This window comes from Meleagris gallopavo, chromosome 3, assembly GCF_000146605.3.
Source record: "Meleagris gallopavo isolate NT-WF06-2002-E0010 breed Aviagen turkey brand Nicholas breeding stock chromosome 3, Turkey_5.1, whole genome shotgun sequence".
NCBI lineage: Eukaryota > Metazoa > Chordata > Aves > Galliformes > Phasianidae > Meleagris > Meleagris gallopavo.
In genome coordinates, this window is record NC_015013.2 from 73239682 (window position 1) to 73259314 (window position 19633).

At 38.0% G+C, this 19633-nt stretch overlaps 1 protein-coding gene across 1 annotated transcript; it reads right to left on the bottom strand.

The window, feature by feature from the left end:
- Window positions 1–9945: 9945 nt before the first annotated feature.
- Window positions 9946–19367, bottom strand: FBXO43 (F-box protein 43). Its single transcript, XM_010709176.3, is given in 7 exon segments — window positions 9946–10406; window positions 10408–10500; window positions 10592–10777; window positions 11624–11726; window positions 12578–14064; window positions 17545–17623; window positions 17746–19367. Coding segments are annotated over 5 exon segments (1992 nt in total). The 5' UTR covers window positions 14044–14064; window positions 17545–17623; window positions 17746–19367; the 3' UTR covers window positions 9946–10262.
- Window positions 19368–19633: the final 266 nt, after the last annotated feature.

Sequence of the window (19633 nt, forward strand, 5' to 3'; positions counted from 1 at the left end):
TTTTTTTAATACAAAGTAGAAACCACAAGTCAGCTTAGATAGAAATGAAGTTTGGAAACAATTCAGTAAAAAACAAAAGTTCTTTTTCTCCCTTGTCATCTGGTATATTTCAGTATGAAACCCTCAGGTCTTTGTTCTCCTTGTAGTGTACTTCAGAAATTGATTTTGGATGAAGCTCATCAGAAAATACAGACTGTACTCTCTCACAGGGAACTTGTCAGCAGTCATTATCATTTACTTGTTCTCTTAGTTACTAACACGCATTTAAATCAACCTGTGTGTGTGTCTGGAGAAAGAGAACCTTTCGTTCTTCATTTTCTGTTGCTAGTTAACCTGTTAAAAGCTCATCAGGTGATGAAACTTGGATTTAAAGATTCATCTTATCTCCCCCTTTTTTCTTTCTCTACTCTTCTCCTCTTATTTTTTCTACCTGAAACAAATGTCTGCTTCAGTTTTCTGATGCTAGCATGTGCTTGATTCCTACCAATGATCACAGTGAAGTCATGAACATCTCCACAATTAATAGCATATAAAACTAACAGTACCATTAAGAGAAATGCAGATAGGCGTACAGATGTATCTCCATTGGCAGCTATGAACAAATTCTCATTGACTTCAACAGAAACTTCCCATCTCAGATGGGCATGGACACTTCAACATGTATTATCATTAATATTTAACCACCTTTACAAAAATCCAGTCCTACTTAAATTTATTATTCTTTCTTCTTTGGATGACTGCCACATACATTTTAGGCTGTGTATCTGTGAAAGCAGCAACCTCATGTTCGGAAAACAGGTGCTAGGAAACTTGTTTAAATATTGACTGCAGGACTGCCAAAATGGGAGTTAAATCCTGAAGGGGAAGCATGAATTCATTGTCAGAAAGCTGGCCTTTAAATGTCTTGAATGATTCTATTAAGAAAATGGCAGAAGACAGCTGTTGTAGCATGGCTTTTGAGCACTGACTCTGATAACAGAAGTTCATACCACAGTTTAATGCAATTGTGACAGAAAAAGTGCAGACACAGGAAGAAATGCTTACTAGGAAGATGTATAGACAGAATTCTAAAGAGAAAAAAAAGTCAATCAATCCTAAAGATAAGCTTTTTCTTTCTCACCTAGACTAAGGTAGCAAGGGATAAATAGTAAAGGAAGACATGCAATGTAACCTTTTATCTATCAACATTACAAAGCTTTTACTAGTGAACAAGACTGACAAATGCAATGTGAATCCAAAGAGATCCATCTGTACAACGGTCTGTTAAGATAGTCTCTGGAGAATAGACCCTGAATTGTTAATGTCACCAGTGATCCACAGATTCCTGTAACAGTGTTATTCTGACAGGATAACTTATCAAGTTTAAAGCCTTGATTTCAAGTTTGATTTCCCTTTCTTAATATGGGCCTTAGAATAAGATAGAGAATACAGAGGCATACCTGGAAATTAATTTGAAATTTAGTAGAATAGAACCATCTGGCAATTTGTGATACATTGTACCCTTATTATCTCCTACATGACAGCTACCTACTTTGTATCTACAATCATCTGATCACTTCAGAAATTTGCATTCACGTCTTCAGAGAACTGCTAGAACTTTAGGAGAACATTGCAATAATTTTTCTAATTTTTGGATGGCGAACCAATACATGATTGCAAAAACCTATTCAGCAAGACTCATGAAATTTGAAGACCAGTATAGAAATGAATCATTCCATGAGGGCAATATGAAAACCAGGAAAGAACTACTAGACCCATAGCTAATAAACCAGATAGATGACAAAAATTGTATGCTGAACAAATTTACAGCAAGAGTGTATTGCTAGTGACCCTACTACAGTAAACGTACCATTGCTTTCAAAGGAAACATAAAAAAAAAAAAAAAAAAGACTATTGCAGTTATTTCTCTCAGTGATTTTACCATAAAGGGATGTATCATGGATGAAAGATTGCATTGTTCCTATTCTCTATTTTTCACATTGACAAACTGGAGTCATGGTTTGTACTAGGCTTTCACAGTGCTAGTTCAAGCTTTGTAAGTTTAGCACCAATTTTCACTTATACAAATGTCTTGACATTTTTTCCCTCAGTGTTATCTGTAGCTTGGTTTAAGTTGGATCAGTTCCTTGATCTCAGCTCAGCAGGTGGCCTTGTCACCTATAGGTTTTATATGAAAGATATAAGAAGCAACTTCATTAGATAGTTACAACATATGCCAATAATATCACAACTATCCTTTGATAAAATCATCGCCTGGCAACAGGTAGCATAAATCCAGTAAAATACAGTAAATGCATGCTGTTGAGTCTTGCTTTTACAAGCAAACAGACATCAAAAACAGCCCCTGAAGCCAGGATCCCCAGGTGACAGCTGAATTCTCCACAAGGGATATTATTGCTGATGCATCCAGCCTGTGGGTTCATAACAGCACCTCCCACTGACGACTGATCCATACCTTTCCGGATTGTACATCTTGTACAACTCTGTAAGGAAGTAGACTGGGAGACTGATCTAGCTAGGAAAAAATCAGGAGGAAAGAAGAAAGCTTTCATATACATCAGCTTCCAGAACAGACCAGTGTCAACACATAGATATTAAGCATGGTACAATAATTATTAACCAATAGGAGCTCTTTAGGATTTCAATACTTCAGAAAAGCATAGGGCTATAGCCTTTTTAAATATAAGTTAAAAAATTATTCTTCTTCTAGACTTCAGAACACAGAACATATTATATTCTCCAATTCTCACTCCAGACTGCATCTGAAAGATTTAAACTAAGAAAAAAATGTTGCCTTTCTGATAGCAGTTGAAGTGTCTTACATAAGAATACTTGCCCCATTCCAATTTCATTCTTTACAGAGTTAATGTTTTCCCTTTCTTGTTCACTGAAGCCTTCAGCAAATCAATTAAATATGAATAAAATGCATATAATAAGATCTATAGATCAATAAGATCTATCATTTATTATCTCTATCATTTTAGAATAAGATAGCTAGAGGATACACTTGTAAATTACTCATTTTAAGAAACTATATTAGATTTTATTACAAAAAACATTGTCTGTATTTGAAAAATAGTTTGTGATAAGCCCACAATGTACAGTTGTTGAAACTATTGGTTTCCAAATACTTCAACCATGACACTTAATGGGACAGATCTTGCAGACGGCACCAGGCTGCCACAGAGACTGCTGGATGGCTGAAGTCCATGGCTGAGAGAGGAACTGAAGCTGTTCAGACCAATCTGCCCACTTACTGTAGGATCTGGCTGTGCACCCAGCACAGCTTCATCCTGCAAAGGTGGCCCTGAAGAAGCAATACCTGAATTTCTTCCTGGGATGCCATTCTTCTCCTGACAGTTAGAAGATTTGTGTATGCATCACCTGAGGGCAGGAATTACAGCCAGCGCTACTTCAAGCTATTCAAAACATTTTGTATTCCTAACGCTGGTGTGCAAGGGTTAAAGCAAGGAATTAAAAAAGTAGTTCTTCTGTAACAAAAGTCTTTGGTGCCCCCTTGTGATAAAATATTTCCATCAGCAGAATGCATGTATTTGAAATAGAGGTCTATTTTCAGTGAAGAAAGCAGTTCGACCCTCAAGATGAATTCACATTTCAATTAGTTAATTGTGTAAATAATTTCCTAGAGTTAGTTTAGAAATTTTTTTCCCCTGAAAGACAGGAAAATATTCTCAGTGCAATCAAGCTGTGTTTAAAAGCAGAAAAAGGCTACAATCTGTATAGGATCTATCAGCCCATACACCAGAAAAGTGTACTCTGTACAAACCAGAGAAAAATACTAATTTTGGATCTCAGTGACCAATGTATTGGTTTTTTAACCACCAAGTACTGTCATAATGAAGCATTTCTAAGAGAAGTTTTTTCAGGCCCCAGATAATTTTTCCACACACACTTGAAGACTTAGGGAACTTTTGTTTGTGTCTTCTCAGGGAAGATGAGATTGGAGTCCTCCATTCAGCAGAAGCAATTTAGGATGACAATATTTTTGCTGTAATGGAAAGACCACTGCAGAACTGTTTTCTAATTATACAAGAACCTTGCAGCTCCAAATGATATATTATTTTAGCTGAGAAGTAAGAGTAGAGACTAGATTAACATTTGCTAACTATTCACCTTTGGCCAGAAATCACAATTCTTCTAATACTTCAGCTGCCCCTAGACATGTCACAACACTTCAGCTTAAAGTCTGTGGGATTAGATCTTCTCTATAACTGAGAACTGAAGAAGAGCACAGCTTCCCATTCACCAGAAATTGAAAGTATCCACAAAACTAAGACAATTCAGTAACCTTCCCACAACTGTTTTCAGACTTACTTTTACAATGCATGGGAAAAAAGTAGGAGTACTTTTAAATATAAACTCAAACCTCCAAGTTAAAGATCTCTTTTCATATGAAGCTTCTAGTGTTCAACACCAAAATCTAAGTTCATACAGAACTCCATCTCATTCATATTTTCAGTCGAATAGTTGGTGTCTACTAGACATCCAGCAGCACTCAACTGAATAAATCCTTACTAACATTTATATTTTCAAGTTTGGGCAGATTCTTCTACTGTACAGACTTGTCAAAACTCAGAGTAAAGCATTCTATTTTTTAAAAGAGAAGTATTAAATCTTTTTGCAATGAGCAGTTCAACTAACCGGAGCTCAAGAAGAGATGGAAAATAAAACTAACTTTGTTTTCATTTAACTGTAAAAAACAAAGCAGCAGACATTTTGCTGAAGCATCTGACGAGTAATAACACAACGTGCCATATGTTTTGTATCAAAAAATCCTGTAAGACTCACTATAAAGAATTAGCACTTATAGATAATAGGAAGACAGAAAACACTAAATCACTACAAGACTGAAGTAGAGAAAGAAAAATCCTAATAGTAGGAAGTATTAGATTACAACAGGTTAAACATCATCACTGGGAGTCAAATGAATGGGGCCAAAGCCTTTTCAGTGTGCAGCAACAAGGGGCAACAGGTAAAAACTGGAACAGAAAGTTCCATGCAGACATGGAGAAGGAACTGCTTTATTGTGAGGGTGACAGAGTACTGGAACAAGCTGCCCAGACAGGATGTGGACTCTCCTCTGGAAACATTCAAGACCCACTTTTACTGTAGGGATGGCTGATATTCAGTGGTCCCCTCGAACCCTTACAATTATCTTAATATTCAGTAAGAATTTATTGAAGAAACTGAGATTTTTCAAAAACTGAGAAGAATGTACACTAGAATGTGACTAGTGTAATAGTCACTAGTCATCTAGAGTAAATTGCAAGTGTGCAGAAGCCATATGAAAAATACTACTCAGTGTGTATGAGTCCATCCAAGCATTTAGGGGAAAGAAAGGAAAGCACTAACATTATTCAAGATCTTGAGGTGGTTTTTCCTGGAATACTAGCTGCATAGATTCGAAGAATAGATTCAAATGGAAATAGTGAAGAGTCGGTAAGACAATTGGAGGAACAGAAGATGCATCTAAAAGACTAAATAAATTTCAGGTTGTTTTGTCAAAAAATATAAAGGGTGAGAGGATATTTGTACTATATAATCATAATCATTTGGAGAAAAAGGAATAGATTTATTCAATAGGTATTTTAATAGCAATGCTAAAAAAAAAAAAAGGCAAATGGTTAAGTGACTAGTAGAGCAATCTGGAATAGATCTTCAACGTAAAGGTAATTAGACAAGGTTCTATCCAGTTTTAAGACAGTGCTTGGTAAACTGACGTAAGAGCTCGGCACTAGACTGCAGGGAGCAGGAGTCCCTTCCTAATCTGACGTTTGTGTTTCTTCACGTGCCTATGAAGACAGAATGAAAAGGAATTTCTTCTTATATTAAAATTACCCTGGATTGCCTAAAAGTATACTAACAAATAACCAATATGTGGAAAAAGAAAATCATCTGACAGATGTTTTTGAGCTCCTTATTTTAATGAAGATAGAGTTACAGTGATAAAAATAACATTTTTTATTATATAAACAACTCAAAAGATTTATAGCAATTTTACCCAAGCTCCATGTCTCCAAGGAATGAATGATCAGAGACTTAAGTCATCTCAATTTCCCTCTCACAGACTAGTAAAAATTTATGGTTGCTGCTCTGAAATAGAAAGATTTATGAAGTATGACTGCTGAAGCAAGACCTGTCAGCAGCAAATGGCCATTTCTAAGAATTCTTTTTTAGAATTTAAACCCACAGCTTCAGCTCAAATCATCACCTTCAGAAATCTAAACACATTTCTACGGACATCCTTTGTAGGCAATATTGCTCCTCCCACTGCAGAACATGCCTGTCTGAGAAATGGGAATGGCAAAAATGAGTTTTTCGGCAGTACATAAATTATATCACACATTAATTTTAACCTCATTATTCATGTCTTTCAGAGTGAAAGATAATTCACTCTTTTCTTTCCCAAAAGCTTGTAGTAAGAAAAAATTCTGGAGCTGGAGAATAGGCAAAACATTTCAGGAAACTCCTGACCATTATCATCCTATTGCTTCTACCTAAGGACCACATTTGCATTCCTTTCCTGGAAAGGAATGTTAGCACGTGACAAACCTTAGTCATTAAAGCTGCAGCAGTACTGAGCAAATACCAGGTTAAGGACTCCAAGAGTTAATTCAGCCAAGTAGGAAAAAGATAATGGGCATCAATCCCTAGACACCCCGAAACTATTTTATTTTACCAAGTAAGAAACTATGTTCTCCTCTGCTGTTCTATTCAACTTTGGATTTTATAGTTCAGTGGTACCTGATAGAGACTATTGTAGGAATACGGTTTATGTATAAAGAAAAATACATGTTAATAGGATGTCAAGAATTTATTTCCACTCTCTTACCCTGAAGACTTCATATGCGTCAAAAATTTCTTTCACCCAAACTGTCAGAGGCTATTTGGTAAATATAACAGGCCTTCTGATCCATAAACATTATCCTTTAGCCACACAGTAAGTATGTCACTACTACATTTCTCCCTTGTGTCAAGGCATAAATATAATTTCTTTTTTTAAAAAAATTTATAAATTATTGTGGGGAGAGAGGAGCATTACCCTTAGAACAGAATTAGCAAGGAACTCATTTCACCTAAACACAGAGCACCGCAATATTCATTATAAACCTAACTGAATAAGAGGCACTTGATTCAAGGAGAGATTTTCAAGAAAGATTCAAGGAAGGAAAGAAAGAAGTTAAATATCCTAAAACAGTAAAAAAAATTAAAATTGTGAAATATGACTCGAGTAATTTTTCCTCACAACATACTACTTCTTGGATGGACACTATGGATGTCAAAGATACTACTTTAAAAAAAAAACAAATAAGGGCCACAGCAGAAACAAATTACTAGCCCTGTTTTCACTGAATTATTCAGATTTAGCAAATGCAAACTCTTTGTACAAATTCTCGTGTATCTTATCACACTATATCCCTCTAAGTGAAAGCATACTTAACAAGTGATTCTTCAACCAAGCTCCTATATCTCTCTCCACCCAAAGCTGGATGTCTGAAACAACGCATCTGGTTCAGAACTACTTTGAGAAAAACTACAACCATTCTCAGCTCCAGGCTCAATCCTCATGTATTTCTGGATTAGGCTGTAGTACTTCATATCAGAATGGTGAGTTAAATCTCTTGCCACCTGTGATAATTCTACCAATTTCAAGGATACATTTAAGGGTCCATTCTTTCTCTTTTTGCTAGAGACAGAGCATGATAGCATTTAGCAAAGCAAGGTGTAGCAATGGATTCATAGCAGTATGACACACTTATTCTGCATTGCAGTTACTACCAACCCCAATTTTACTTGATAGCTTGATGACAAGTAACAGGGCTAATCCAAATGAGGTTATTACAAAGTTACAAACTATATGCATTCAGAATCTTGGAGGAGACCTCATTGCTCTCTTCAAACACCTGAAAGGTGCTTACAGCAAAAGCAGGGCTGGTCTCTTCTCACTGGTGACAGGACAAGGAGAAATGGCCTCAAGTTGTGCAAGGGTATGTTTAGGCTGGATATCAGGAAACACTTCTTTACAATAAGGGTTGTTAAGCACTGGAACAGGCTCCCCAGGGAGGTGGTTGAGTCACCACTCCTGGATGTGTTTAAAAACCATTTGGATGTGGTGCTCAGGGACAGGATTTAGCAGAGGGTTGTTAGTTAGGGTAGTATGGTCAGGTTGTGGTTGGACTTTATCTTTAAGGTCTTTTCCAACTTGAACAATTCTATGATTCCTGTGTAACAACTTTCTTCCTGGGAATTTTATCTTCATCAGTTTAACTTGTAATAGAAACTAGTAAAAATGTATGAAATACACACATTTAGCTACTGTATATCTAAAAATGAAAAATTAACTAATCTAATTAACTTTCAAATAAACTTTGCACACAAATTTCAAAACAAAGAAAAAACAAATATTAAATCAATCAAATAATTTATGTATTTACTCATTCGCTGTTGCCTTCTCTGTAATAACTTGCCATTCTTCCTAAACCAAAACCGTATGGAGAGAATTTTTCTAGCTTGCACCAAAATCCTTCCCAAGCTGTGTCCTGAGATTTTATTTATATATATCTATATCTATATATCTTCCAGTTCAAGAGCTACTACACTAACCATAGGCAAGAATAATGCAAAGGTTTAACAGAATGCAAGTGAATACAGAGTTAGAACGCTGATAAGTTACTTAAACATTATTTTCTAGCAGATATATTGAGTTGATCTCTTCTTTAATGATATCATCCTTCGTTATTAAGGTTAGTACTAAAACTTTGGCATTTTACCAACCATGCTGTTTCACCCTCTTCCAATGCTATATGGAGCTAATATTCCAGAAGCCAAGTATGCTAAAAGTACTAACCAAATCACAATAGTTAGAAATGAGAAATAGGAAGTTATATCTCTAGAACATCCTTAAATTAGTTGTATTGGTGCTTTTCTCTAAATCAACAGATAAAATGGAAAGAAAAAAGTCTGAAATTGCAATTCATAATTTTTAAACTATAAAAGGATATAGGAATAAATATGAGACAACTACAAAACAAGATAAGATAAAGTATGCATCTTATAACTTACTTGAAAGCCCATTTTTATCAAGCTATCTTTTAAATACAGTCCAGTCTTAAGGCTTATCTGCAAATACACACAGTGAAGTTAAAGTCTCAAACAATACATGGTTAAAAAAACAAATAAAAGAGAGGAAGGAGGGAGGAAACAGCTGACTACAAACACTCCAAAAGAGGCTTATGATAAAAAAACTCTCCGTGAAGATGGAATAGTAAATATCAAGCATGCAAGCAGAAAAATATCAATTGGGGAAGTAAACTGAGATTGTATCTCCATCAGGTAAGTAGTATTGTCTTCTGTTGTTAGTATTTACTCAAAATTTGATGTCTGGGAGGAAGATTGAATTATTTTTCTGCAAAGGGTCAATATGTTTAGCTCAAGTACAAAATCAGTGAATTCTCTTTATTAAGTCTAAAAGAGGAGAAAGGATAATTTCTATCCTTTAATTCAAGCGAAAGTATGAAGATGACCAGTATCTGGAAGTTGAAGTAATACCTCACTAAACACATAGCCTAAGTCCATAACAATAGAGTGATACAACACCTTCTTTAGATATGTGATGTATGCTGTGTCACCTGCAGTTTTCAAGTAAAGAAAAAACTATAAAAAACAGTAGAATCGATCATCAGTGGAGCCACACCTTAATTTAGATTACTCTTCTACTGACTTGCACTATGGAGTCTAAGAACAACAGAATTACTATTCTAATTATGCAAACATAAATTCAGACAACTAATGCATTCTTTTTGAGGTGTCACCATTTATATAGGTAGAAGTATTTCTATCGTATTTAAAGTAAATATTTTAAAAATAAGTGAACAATAAAGAAATTTCCAAAAACATTCTTTAAAAAAACATTTTCTTTAATTTGTCATTAAGACAAGAATTGCATTTTTAAACACCTATGAGATGCCGTAAGCTAGATATTGAATAATACATTTAAGATACTTTATTGAATAATTAAGATGTTAGTAAGTGCTTAGCTACTACATGACAGGTAAACAAAACGTTTTAAAATATTCACTTTTTTCAAAAAGAAAACTGCACTGAATTAAGATATGTACACGTGAAGTTATCTTGATAAGCAAAACTACATCAAATTAGACTTCCAAGGTGTCGGTACTTAGGCAGAAGGGAAAAAGGAATGAACCGTAAGGACTTGCGTGCCTTACAAATTTAGAGTCTTTTTAAATTTCTTTTGCTTTGGGCACTTCCTGGAGGAGCATCTTTTTTGTTCTTCTGTTTCGCTGATAAGCTATTACATTCTTTAGACCCATGGAAAGCATGCAGACATAAAATACAGAACTCAAAGGCACAGGCCTCTCTGCTACATAGCCCCCATTTCTTTACCAACTGATACTTAGCAGGATATTGACATCTTGGACAGGGTTTTAGAGCTTCATCGGTGAATAGAGTTTTAGCAACCTGTAGCAAAAGGAGGGAGAGAAAAGTAAGTTAGCTCTCATAATTGAGAATTTTCTTAGAACTGAGAGTGACAAATTTCTCAGCTACCTACTTTTATGTATTCTTCCTGTCTACTGGTTGACTGGGGAACAGAACTGCATCTCCTGGGTGTAAGTTCAGTGTAAGAGGGTGGGGTTTGCAGTACAGGAGTTCTGGCTTGAGCTTGAACTGGCCTTAGAGCAGATCTGTTGAGGACATTAAGTCTTGTGGCAGCATCTTCCGCTTTCAGTAAGTATTCCTGTAAAAGTTGATAATTATAAGGGGGGATGAGAAGGAAGCAAGTCAGAGCTTTATTTATTTTAGAATGTTTTTGCTACCTAAGTTTTCTCCTTGCAACAGCACAACAGAATATGTACAGTGCATGTATTTCCATTAAACATTTGTATTTAGTAAGGAGACAAGATAGGAACCACTAAAAATAAAGTCCCACGAGCAGGGTAAACAAGCCAACAGTCTTTAGCACTCGATTACCTTCATATTGGTCCTCATGTTTCTGAAACAGAATGCATCTCAACAGCAATCACAAATCTACCAAACATAAAACATTTAACTGTTTCGTTCCAGCTAAAGCAATATTGCACTGAAGCATTGTGCACACATGGAGAATCTCCTGAAAATGCATATTTATATTAATAATACATTTAATTTCTGGAAACCTCTTAAGAACCATCTGTATTTCCCTCTGATGGGCACAAGTATACCATGAAGAAGTTAAGATACTAGCAGCTCTGAAAAATAATTGGGAAGTAGTACAGAATTCTAATGGACTTGTAGACTACAGTGAAATGAGAAATACCATGATATAGAGGTGTTAGAAGCTATTTTAAAGATCCCAAGCTAGAATCATTTGATGAAAATATGCTCAGGGTGTAGGGGAAGGAAATCACATGGTTTAAACACTAGTACTCAAACTAGGACCAGATGAAAAGCAATGAAATCAAAGCAATGACATTCTCATGTTAGCATGCTAGAACGGTTGCTATTAGCTACCTTTAAAAAGTTTACTGCCCCCTCTGTCTCAAATACTTTAACACATGAAAAAAAAAAACAAAACCAAAAACATTACCTTTGAGACAACCCTTACCTCAGCTTCTTCTTTCAGCTGTTTTATGTACGACTTTCTCCTCCTATCTGCTCTTTTATCTTGTACAATGATTTCACGCCAGTTTTTGCTTACTTTCCAAATGCTGTAATAAATGAATGAAAAATTACCCACTCACAATCTTTCAGGGTATGACAGAAAGCAGTACATGTACCTTGTTAAGACTTTCACATGATTTCACATACTATTTTTGTCATTTTATAGAGTACTTCTACGTACTACAGAATTGTAGTATACCACTGCATTGTCATAAAATAAACTTCACACATTCTGCACCACTGCACAGTACACACAGAAAAATCTAGTGAATAAATGCAGTATAAACATCATAGCACATCTTTCGTTCACCAAATTAAATAAGTTTCTTCCCACTTAAGCCACTTAATTTTGCTCCTCAATTTATGTTTCTAAGAATTAAGTATTCTGACAATATCTAAGCCCTGATATTTCTACCTATTCCTCTTGTAACACACGTGACACTCTTGATTTCTTTGAATTAAGTGACAACTTCTATTGATTTCAAATAAATCCAGAATATTAAACAATATTCTTTCAGCTCTTTTGTCTTTGTGCTTAGAAATAACTGAGGAAATTTAATATGCAAGAAAAATGATTGGGAAAATTGTAATAAGAATAACTGACTTTCTAGGTTTGAAAAAGTATGTCAGTGTTTTGAAACTTACAAGTAGTGTGACAGTTTTAATTTAATCTCCTCTTCTATTTTTTCCTCTAATTCCTATATACAACGTATTATTAAACTATGTAGGAATAACCACTTGGGCAGTTGTGACAAACCTCTTCTAATTTCCCCTAAATTACACACAAAAAAAAAATATTGATAATTCCCTTTATTCCAGAAATTACCCTCATTCATTCACAAAAACATTTTCAAAGTTTCATGGGATAGAGAGAAGGCAGAACAGCGATAGTACCTACCTGCACAGACTTTCCACTGTCAAAGCATCTAAAACAATAGCAAGAACATGTTTTAAATTTCTGTATTTTAATTCAGTTAAAATATCTAATTTTTCAAGGCCCATTTTCTTGCCAATAAGTCCAGCAAGAACATGTTTTAATGCAACTATTTGTGTTCCATCAGTATTCTTTGATATTTGATTTTTGTCTGATCTTTGTCTTTGCAAGCAAATTTCATGGACAACTTGCAGAGCTGGAGTTCTTGAGAGATCTCCATAATTTTCAGCTGAGTCTTCCCTCGTCTGTTCCTTTAAAACTAATCCATGGTCTTCTGTGACAAAGCTTCTTTCTTCCACTAACATTCGTGCTGAATTGGGACTGCCATGATGGTCTTCTGTCTCTGACTGTGAGCCCTGTTCCCGAAGAGTTGACAACCTTCTCACTCGTTCAATTTTTCTTGCCTTTTTTTTTAAATCCAGAACTTTGGAACCTTCTTTGCGTTTTCGAAAGCCCTCTTGAAAAGAACCCTCGTGATCAGACAACAAGTCTCCTGATTTGTCCAGTTGAAGTGAATTATATCCACTATCCTCAGGTGTTGAAATATTCGGATAACTTGCCAGCTTAACGGAGGGATTGTTTCCATCGCACAGTTCAAAGTTGAAGTTCTCTACAAGACTATCAATAGAATTCAGGATCTTGCTATCACTGGCCTCAGGTAACACACTGTAAGTAGGAGTCTGAAGCAACTGTTCACTAACACTTATAAGGATACTCTCGCTGAATTCATTAGTGTTACTAGCAGTAACATCCTTACCCTCAATTGGAGAAAAACATTCAGTTTCCAGCAATGAGGGATCCTTACATTTGGACTCATCTAGAGTAGAAGTCCTTTGTTGTGAAAAGGATAGTCGCCGTTTTGGGCAATCAGGACTAGAGCCCTCAGTTTTCACAGCACTACCTCTCAGGGTGTTGCAACTTTCATCTTTCAAAGAGTGTGAAGCAATGTGTGACAGTTTTTCTTCAGAGCTCAGAACAGAAGGAAATAGTTTTTTCCTGCTGCTCTCTGAAGAACTAGCTTGTTTTTCACAGCTTCCTACAGCTGCACCAGCCTTAGATAAAAGCAGCCTCCTGCGTAATGAGGAGCCTTTTCTACCCGCTTTCGGGGTTTCATAAAAATATGTACTCCTATTTGCTTCTCTTCTCTCCGATAAGGAGATTGAATTCATTTCATTTTCAATAGATGACACAGAACAGAGGTCATTTGGATGAATATGGTCAGAATGCTCTTGTAGCAAAGATAAACCTGTTGCTCTCGGTGTTTCTTTATGTTCTGCTTCAGGATCTTTTAATGACTCATTGCATCTGCTGTCCAGAATTACTGAAGTGGAACAAGTGTCTTTAAAACTGGAGCATTTAAAACTGCTGCTGGGAGATGTTAACCTATTTCTTTTAATAATATTGAACGTTACTGAATGACTATCTGACATCTTCTGCTTTGCACTTTAACTCTGTAAATGAAGAGAGCAGTGTTATTTCTGAAACAAACAATGAAAGTAATCACCAAAAGACACCCAGAATAGTAAAAAGAAGCCTTGCATAAATCTACCTATACATGTTAAAAAAAAGTATTTTAATTAGTCTTAATAGAAACAGTGCTTATACATGAGTACAAAGATAAACTACAGTCAAGGATGTTGTTAGAATGATCAACTTCCCTCTCATTCCAACAGGATTCAATTTTTTTATTATTATTTTTTATCAGCATTATGTTATTGGTTCATGAAACCACTAGCAGTAGCCCTCAAGAACTAGCAGAAGGTCTGATAATAGATTAACAAATGAGAAAATACCTTTTACATTAAAAAAAGAGAAGATTAGTTGTGAAGAGACAAGTCTACAGTTCTCCCTATTGTAGCTCCCACAGTACCCAGACAAAATAAAATTTGACCTCCTACAAAGCAGACAACATATTCTCATCTGCCTTAAAACTTAAATGTTATTTTGCAAAGGTGTGTGTTTTCACACAGCTCTCTGAATAAACTAAGTGTTCTGAAGATTTACACTTTGGATGTTGTCTATTCATTGTCTATACAACATATACACAGGAAATTCAACATAAACTTAGCAAGTACTAAAGTTTTTAAGAGCTACTATATGTTCTCCCCCAACCAAAAATAATAAATAGTTGACGCATGCATTTAAGTAATAATTGTAAGGATACAGAATGACTGATTTTTGCCAACCAGTAATGTGGAGTTTCTTTACCTTGCCCCAAATAGCAATGGGTTGCACAAGGTATAATAGTGATAAAGGAGATACGATGAAGAACACTATTATGGGGGGTGTTCTCACAGGAAGAAAAAAAATAAAAAATAAAAAAATCAAAAGAGTCTAAAAGATTCCAGTGAGCTGATGCTGGCCTCAAGAACAGATATCTTGGAATAAAAATCTGCAATTTATTGCTGAAGTTTTAGACCAGACAAAACTGGAATTTTTATAGTGGCTTAAACAACAAACATTAAGACGTTGCTACTAACAGCACTGACCTAGTCAGGAATTTAGCCACCAAGTACAGCAGAGGCAAACTCCTAGGGAAAGAAGGGGGGAAGAAATTATCCTGCAATGATCTAGGGTCAATTTTCAAATGATCAAGGCACTCTGTAGGATCACTGCAATATAGAACATACTTTCATAAAACCACCAAGATTGGAAAAGACCATCCAGTCCAACCATCCACCTATCGCCAGTATTTCCCCACTAAACCACATCCCTTAGTACATCTGTACACTTCTTGAACACCTCCAGGGAAGGTGACCCAACTACCGCCCTGGGCAGCCTGTTTCAGCACCTGAACACTCTTACAGAGAAAAAAAAATTCCAAAAATCCAACTTGAACCTCCCCTGGCACAAATTGAGGCCTCTCGTCATATTGCTAGCAACAAGGAAGAATAGGCCAGCACCCACCTCACCACAACTTCCTTTCAAGGAGTTGTAGAGCACAATGAGGTCTCCCAGAACCTTCTCTTCTTCAGGCTGAACAATCCTAGTTCCTTCAGCTGCACCCCATAAGAGTTGTGCTGCAGAACCCTCACAGCTTTGTAGCCCTTCTCTGGGCACCCTTCAGGAACCTCAATGTCTTTCTTGTAGTGAGGGGCACAAAACCAAGCACAGTACTCAAGGTATGGCCTCACCAGTGCTGACTACAGAGAGGAAAACACCTTCCTGGTCCTTCTGGCAACACTATTTCTTATATAAGCCAGGATGCCATTGGTCTTCTTGGCTACCTGGGCACAGTCCACTGGCTCACGTTCAGCCAAGTGTCAACTAACACCTTAAGGTCCATTCCCTCTGCACAGCCTTCCAGCCATTTTCTTTTGTTGTCTATAGTGAGCAGATTGCAGTGTCAGTCCAGAGGACCACAACACTTGAGAACAGACTGTTAGAATCTGACATAAAGGTCTGTGAAATCAGGCTGATGACAGTATGAAACAAGATTAGATTTAAAACAAGGAATGCACCTAACTGAAAATAATTTTTGCAGAAAAAAAGTTAGAAAAGAAAGACAAATAGAGGTATATGGGAACCAGGCCAAATAAGTACAGTATTTTCACCTTATTCTAGTACCTCACCTTCGCACTTGTTTTTCCTCATTGCTTTTTACTCATTCCTTGGATACAGACAAGCTATACACTCATTTAACAAAATAAGAATGGAGGAAATTTGAAATACTACAACATAAAGTTGTAGTATGTTTTTAAGTAGCATAAAACTGCAGGGAAAAAAAGGTTTTTACTGTTGTTGGGATGATCAGAACAGTAGAGTTAAAGAAAAGGCAGCGTTGAAACTGTAAGCAAAAGCAAAAATTACAATGTTAGTGGGCCAACGTCCAGCAGGAGGAGCCTCTGAGCTTCCTATATTGATTTTGTCTTTTTTTTTTTTTCTGAAAAATTACAGGGAAGCCACTACAATATGGACAGAGCAGACAGTATCAACTTAAAATTCTTTACAACAGATCCAAGTTTACACCTCCGTTTTTCCATAAACATTTTCCTCCCAGAATGTATCACTTTTTAAAGTTGAAGTTTAATTAAACACTAGGTCTTGTTTCACAGATCTTGTAGTACCAAAAGGAGAGACCTTCTGATCTGCTGGACATATACCATTATAGAATGGCATACTATTTATACTCATAAAAGTTATCTAGTAAAACTCTTAAAGACTTGTTTACTGTTTTATAAGGCACTCTCATCAGGAGAAACATTTGATCTACTAGTTTTGATGTAAAAAACCAAGCCTTTCCTACTTGAGGATCTTGAAGTAATTGCTGAAAGTGTTACGCTCCTTTTTAGGCATCAGGAAACAGACAAGCTAGGAAGAACAGATTGGTTGCATAGCAAGGACATATCAAGCCTGTTACAGAGGAAGGAATAAAAGGCATATCTTCCCTTTCAATTTCTCAAATACCTTTTTTCAATTCTGTAGTTTTTGAATTGGCCCACAGGTCAACAGCAAACTTTCTGGCACTTTGTCAGAACAAAGTATTTAATGTTCAGAGACCAAACTAAAGTAAGGACTGGATTCAGATGCTAGACTTAGAATATCTGACACATCTAGACTTAAAAGGCGTCCTGAAAAGGAGAGGAAAAAAATGTTGTTTACTGGAAGGCAATGTAAATGGCACCTATACCACAGACATGAGTTCTAGAATGGAGCTACCCTGATCTGGATTCTAACTTACATTCCTTTTTAACGCACACTGTACAAACCTGCCTCTAACAAAATGTTTTCTGTACTTTTTTGTCGCTGTCCATCCTGTTAACCTAACAGATAAAGGTGAAGCTTTGGTGATACAGGACTACTCCATCAGATATTTAAATGGAAAACATGCTTGCAATAAAACTGACTTTATCTGAAGTCTATGCTCTTTGAGCTTCCAGACCTAATCGATATCTTAGTTCAACCCCTTCTGTCAGACTGGGTTAACTTACCCTAATTTGTGAAGCAATTGGAGATCCTCCACAGCAAATGTATTTAACGCAAAGTACTATTTAATCCCTTACCGACAACCTAAAGTGAGACGGGGCACGAGTAAAAAAGAGAGGTACAAAAGAAACGTTACCAAGAAGTGGGATGACAGCTGAGAAAGTTTCTCCTCGGTTACACAGGCTTTCACTGTCACATTCACGTACCAGCGATAAGGATAACTGATGCTACCTAGGGAGCAGTGTCGGGATGAGGGGGTTCTCTCAGTCACCTGGCTGTTGGACACGAACACACAGCTTCACCTCCTTATCTAGCACACCGCTGGGCAGAGAAAACCGATCCCAGAGGCCCCCACCACCGAGAGCAGCCGAGGAGGTCGGCAGTGCTCCCTGAGGAGACGAAGGGCGAGGCTGCCCTCCCTCCCGGCCAGCTGGCTGGGGAAGGCGGGGATTCTGCCGCCTCCACAGCTCGCCGCCCGGCTTCGGGGCCCGTTGCCCTTAGTGAAAAGCCGCTTCGCTTCTCTCCACCCACACCGGCTCCTCGCGTGCGGCCGCAGCCGCTTTCCCTCGCTTGGGTTTGAACTGCCCGCCTTTACCAACCGCTCCGCGCTGCCACCCCAGGGGAGCGGCGCGGCTCTTAGGCGAGGGCAGGGCGGAGGGCGGGCTGAAGAGCACTGCCTCTAGGGATAGGGACGGCAACAGCTGCGCTCCGCGTTCTCCTTGCACTTTATACTCCAACTCTGCGGCTCCCGCCACTCCCAGCCCTCCACAAAGCGCCCTGGTGCCGCCCGTCTGCCGGTTCCGTTCAGCTGCTCCTCTCAGGAGCCGGGGTGAAGCTTTCCCGCTGCTCCGAGCCACTCAGCTCCCGTGGGGCGGGCGGGCGGGCGGGAGGCACCTTCAGCGGGTAGCCCGAGCCTTCACAGACAGAGTGTCATCTGCACCAGGATCTTTAAGCCTGAGTTGTAAGGGTGCTAATTAATTCACGTCAATCTTATCTGTACCCGACATCTCAGGAGCTAGATAATCATACACGATTTCTGTTTTTCTTTCCTAGAAAGCTTACGGCTTTCTTCCTCCACAAGAAACAGCGTGAGATGAAAGAGGCTTTAAATCGTTGGGCGTCACTCTGAGAGTAACGCCTCCGCCCAGGGCAGAAAGCCGGAGGCTTTCCGTGGTAACTAAGGCTGCGCGGGGCGGGCGGTCCATCCCCCCCGCGCCTCGGGACTGAGCAGCGGCGCCGTGAGGCGGGCCGGAGGCAGCGCGCGTTGCAGAGCATTCCCTGTCCAGCGTGGGGAACGGGGCGTCTTCGTGTACGGGTCGTGCGACCGGAGGGTACCTGTACAGGGTAAAAAGATTAGGGATTTTGCCATGTTTCCCCATTCCATTTTAGAATGGAATTGAAGAGTTCGGAAATGGAATCCAGGATTTCCCAAAGAGTTTTCGGTAGCAGTTTCACGCGAATCGGAAGAATTTCTCTTACGTATTCACGGAAGAAATGGCTCTTTCTGCGAGGCCGAGGAGCATTTAAGCGCATATACCAAACGTCCTTTGAGGACCGGCGTTTATCAGCCCATCTGAACGGGGCTGTACCCCGAGGGAGGCGGCGTGAAGCACAAACGGAGAAAGTAATGGACTTTTAAAGACTCCCTCCTCTCCCTGCACCGAGGGAACAGTTAAATGATGGATAGAATCAAGCGACTGCAGACAATCGACTTTTTCATGGCGCATAATTAGTAAGTAGGTTTTAAAGCATCATCTCGATGCTTTAATCACAGAATCATAGAATCATAGAATTACTCAGGTTGGAAGGGACCTCAAGGATCATCAAGTCCAACCGCAGCCTAACCATAGTACCCTAACTCTAACAACCTAAATCATATCTCCGAGCACCACATCCAAACGGCTCTTAAACACATACAGGGACGGTGACTCAACCACCTCCCTGGGTAGTTGAAAATACAAAACGAATGCGGGGAAATACTATCGGCTTTATTCACTAATTTAAATGTTTGGTTACTTCTGGAGTGTTAATTACTTAGTGTCCATCACCAGAGGAAGGGATCGTTCCGGTTTTGTTTTTTTTTTTTTTTTTGAT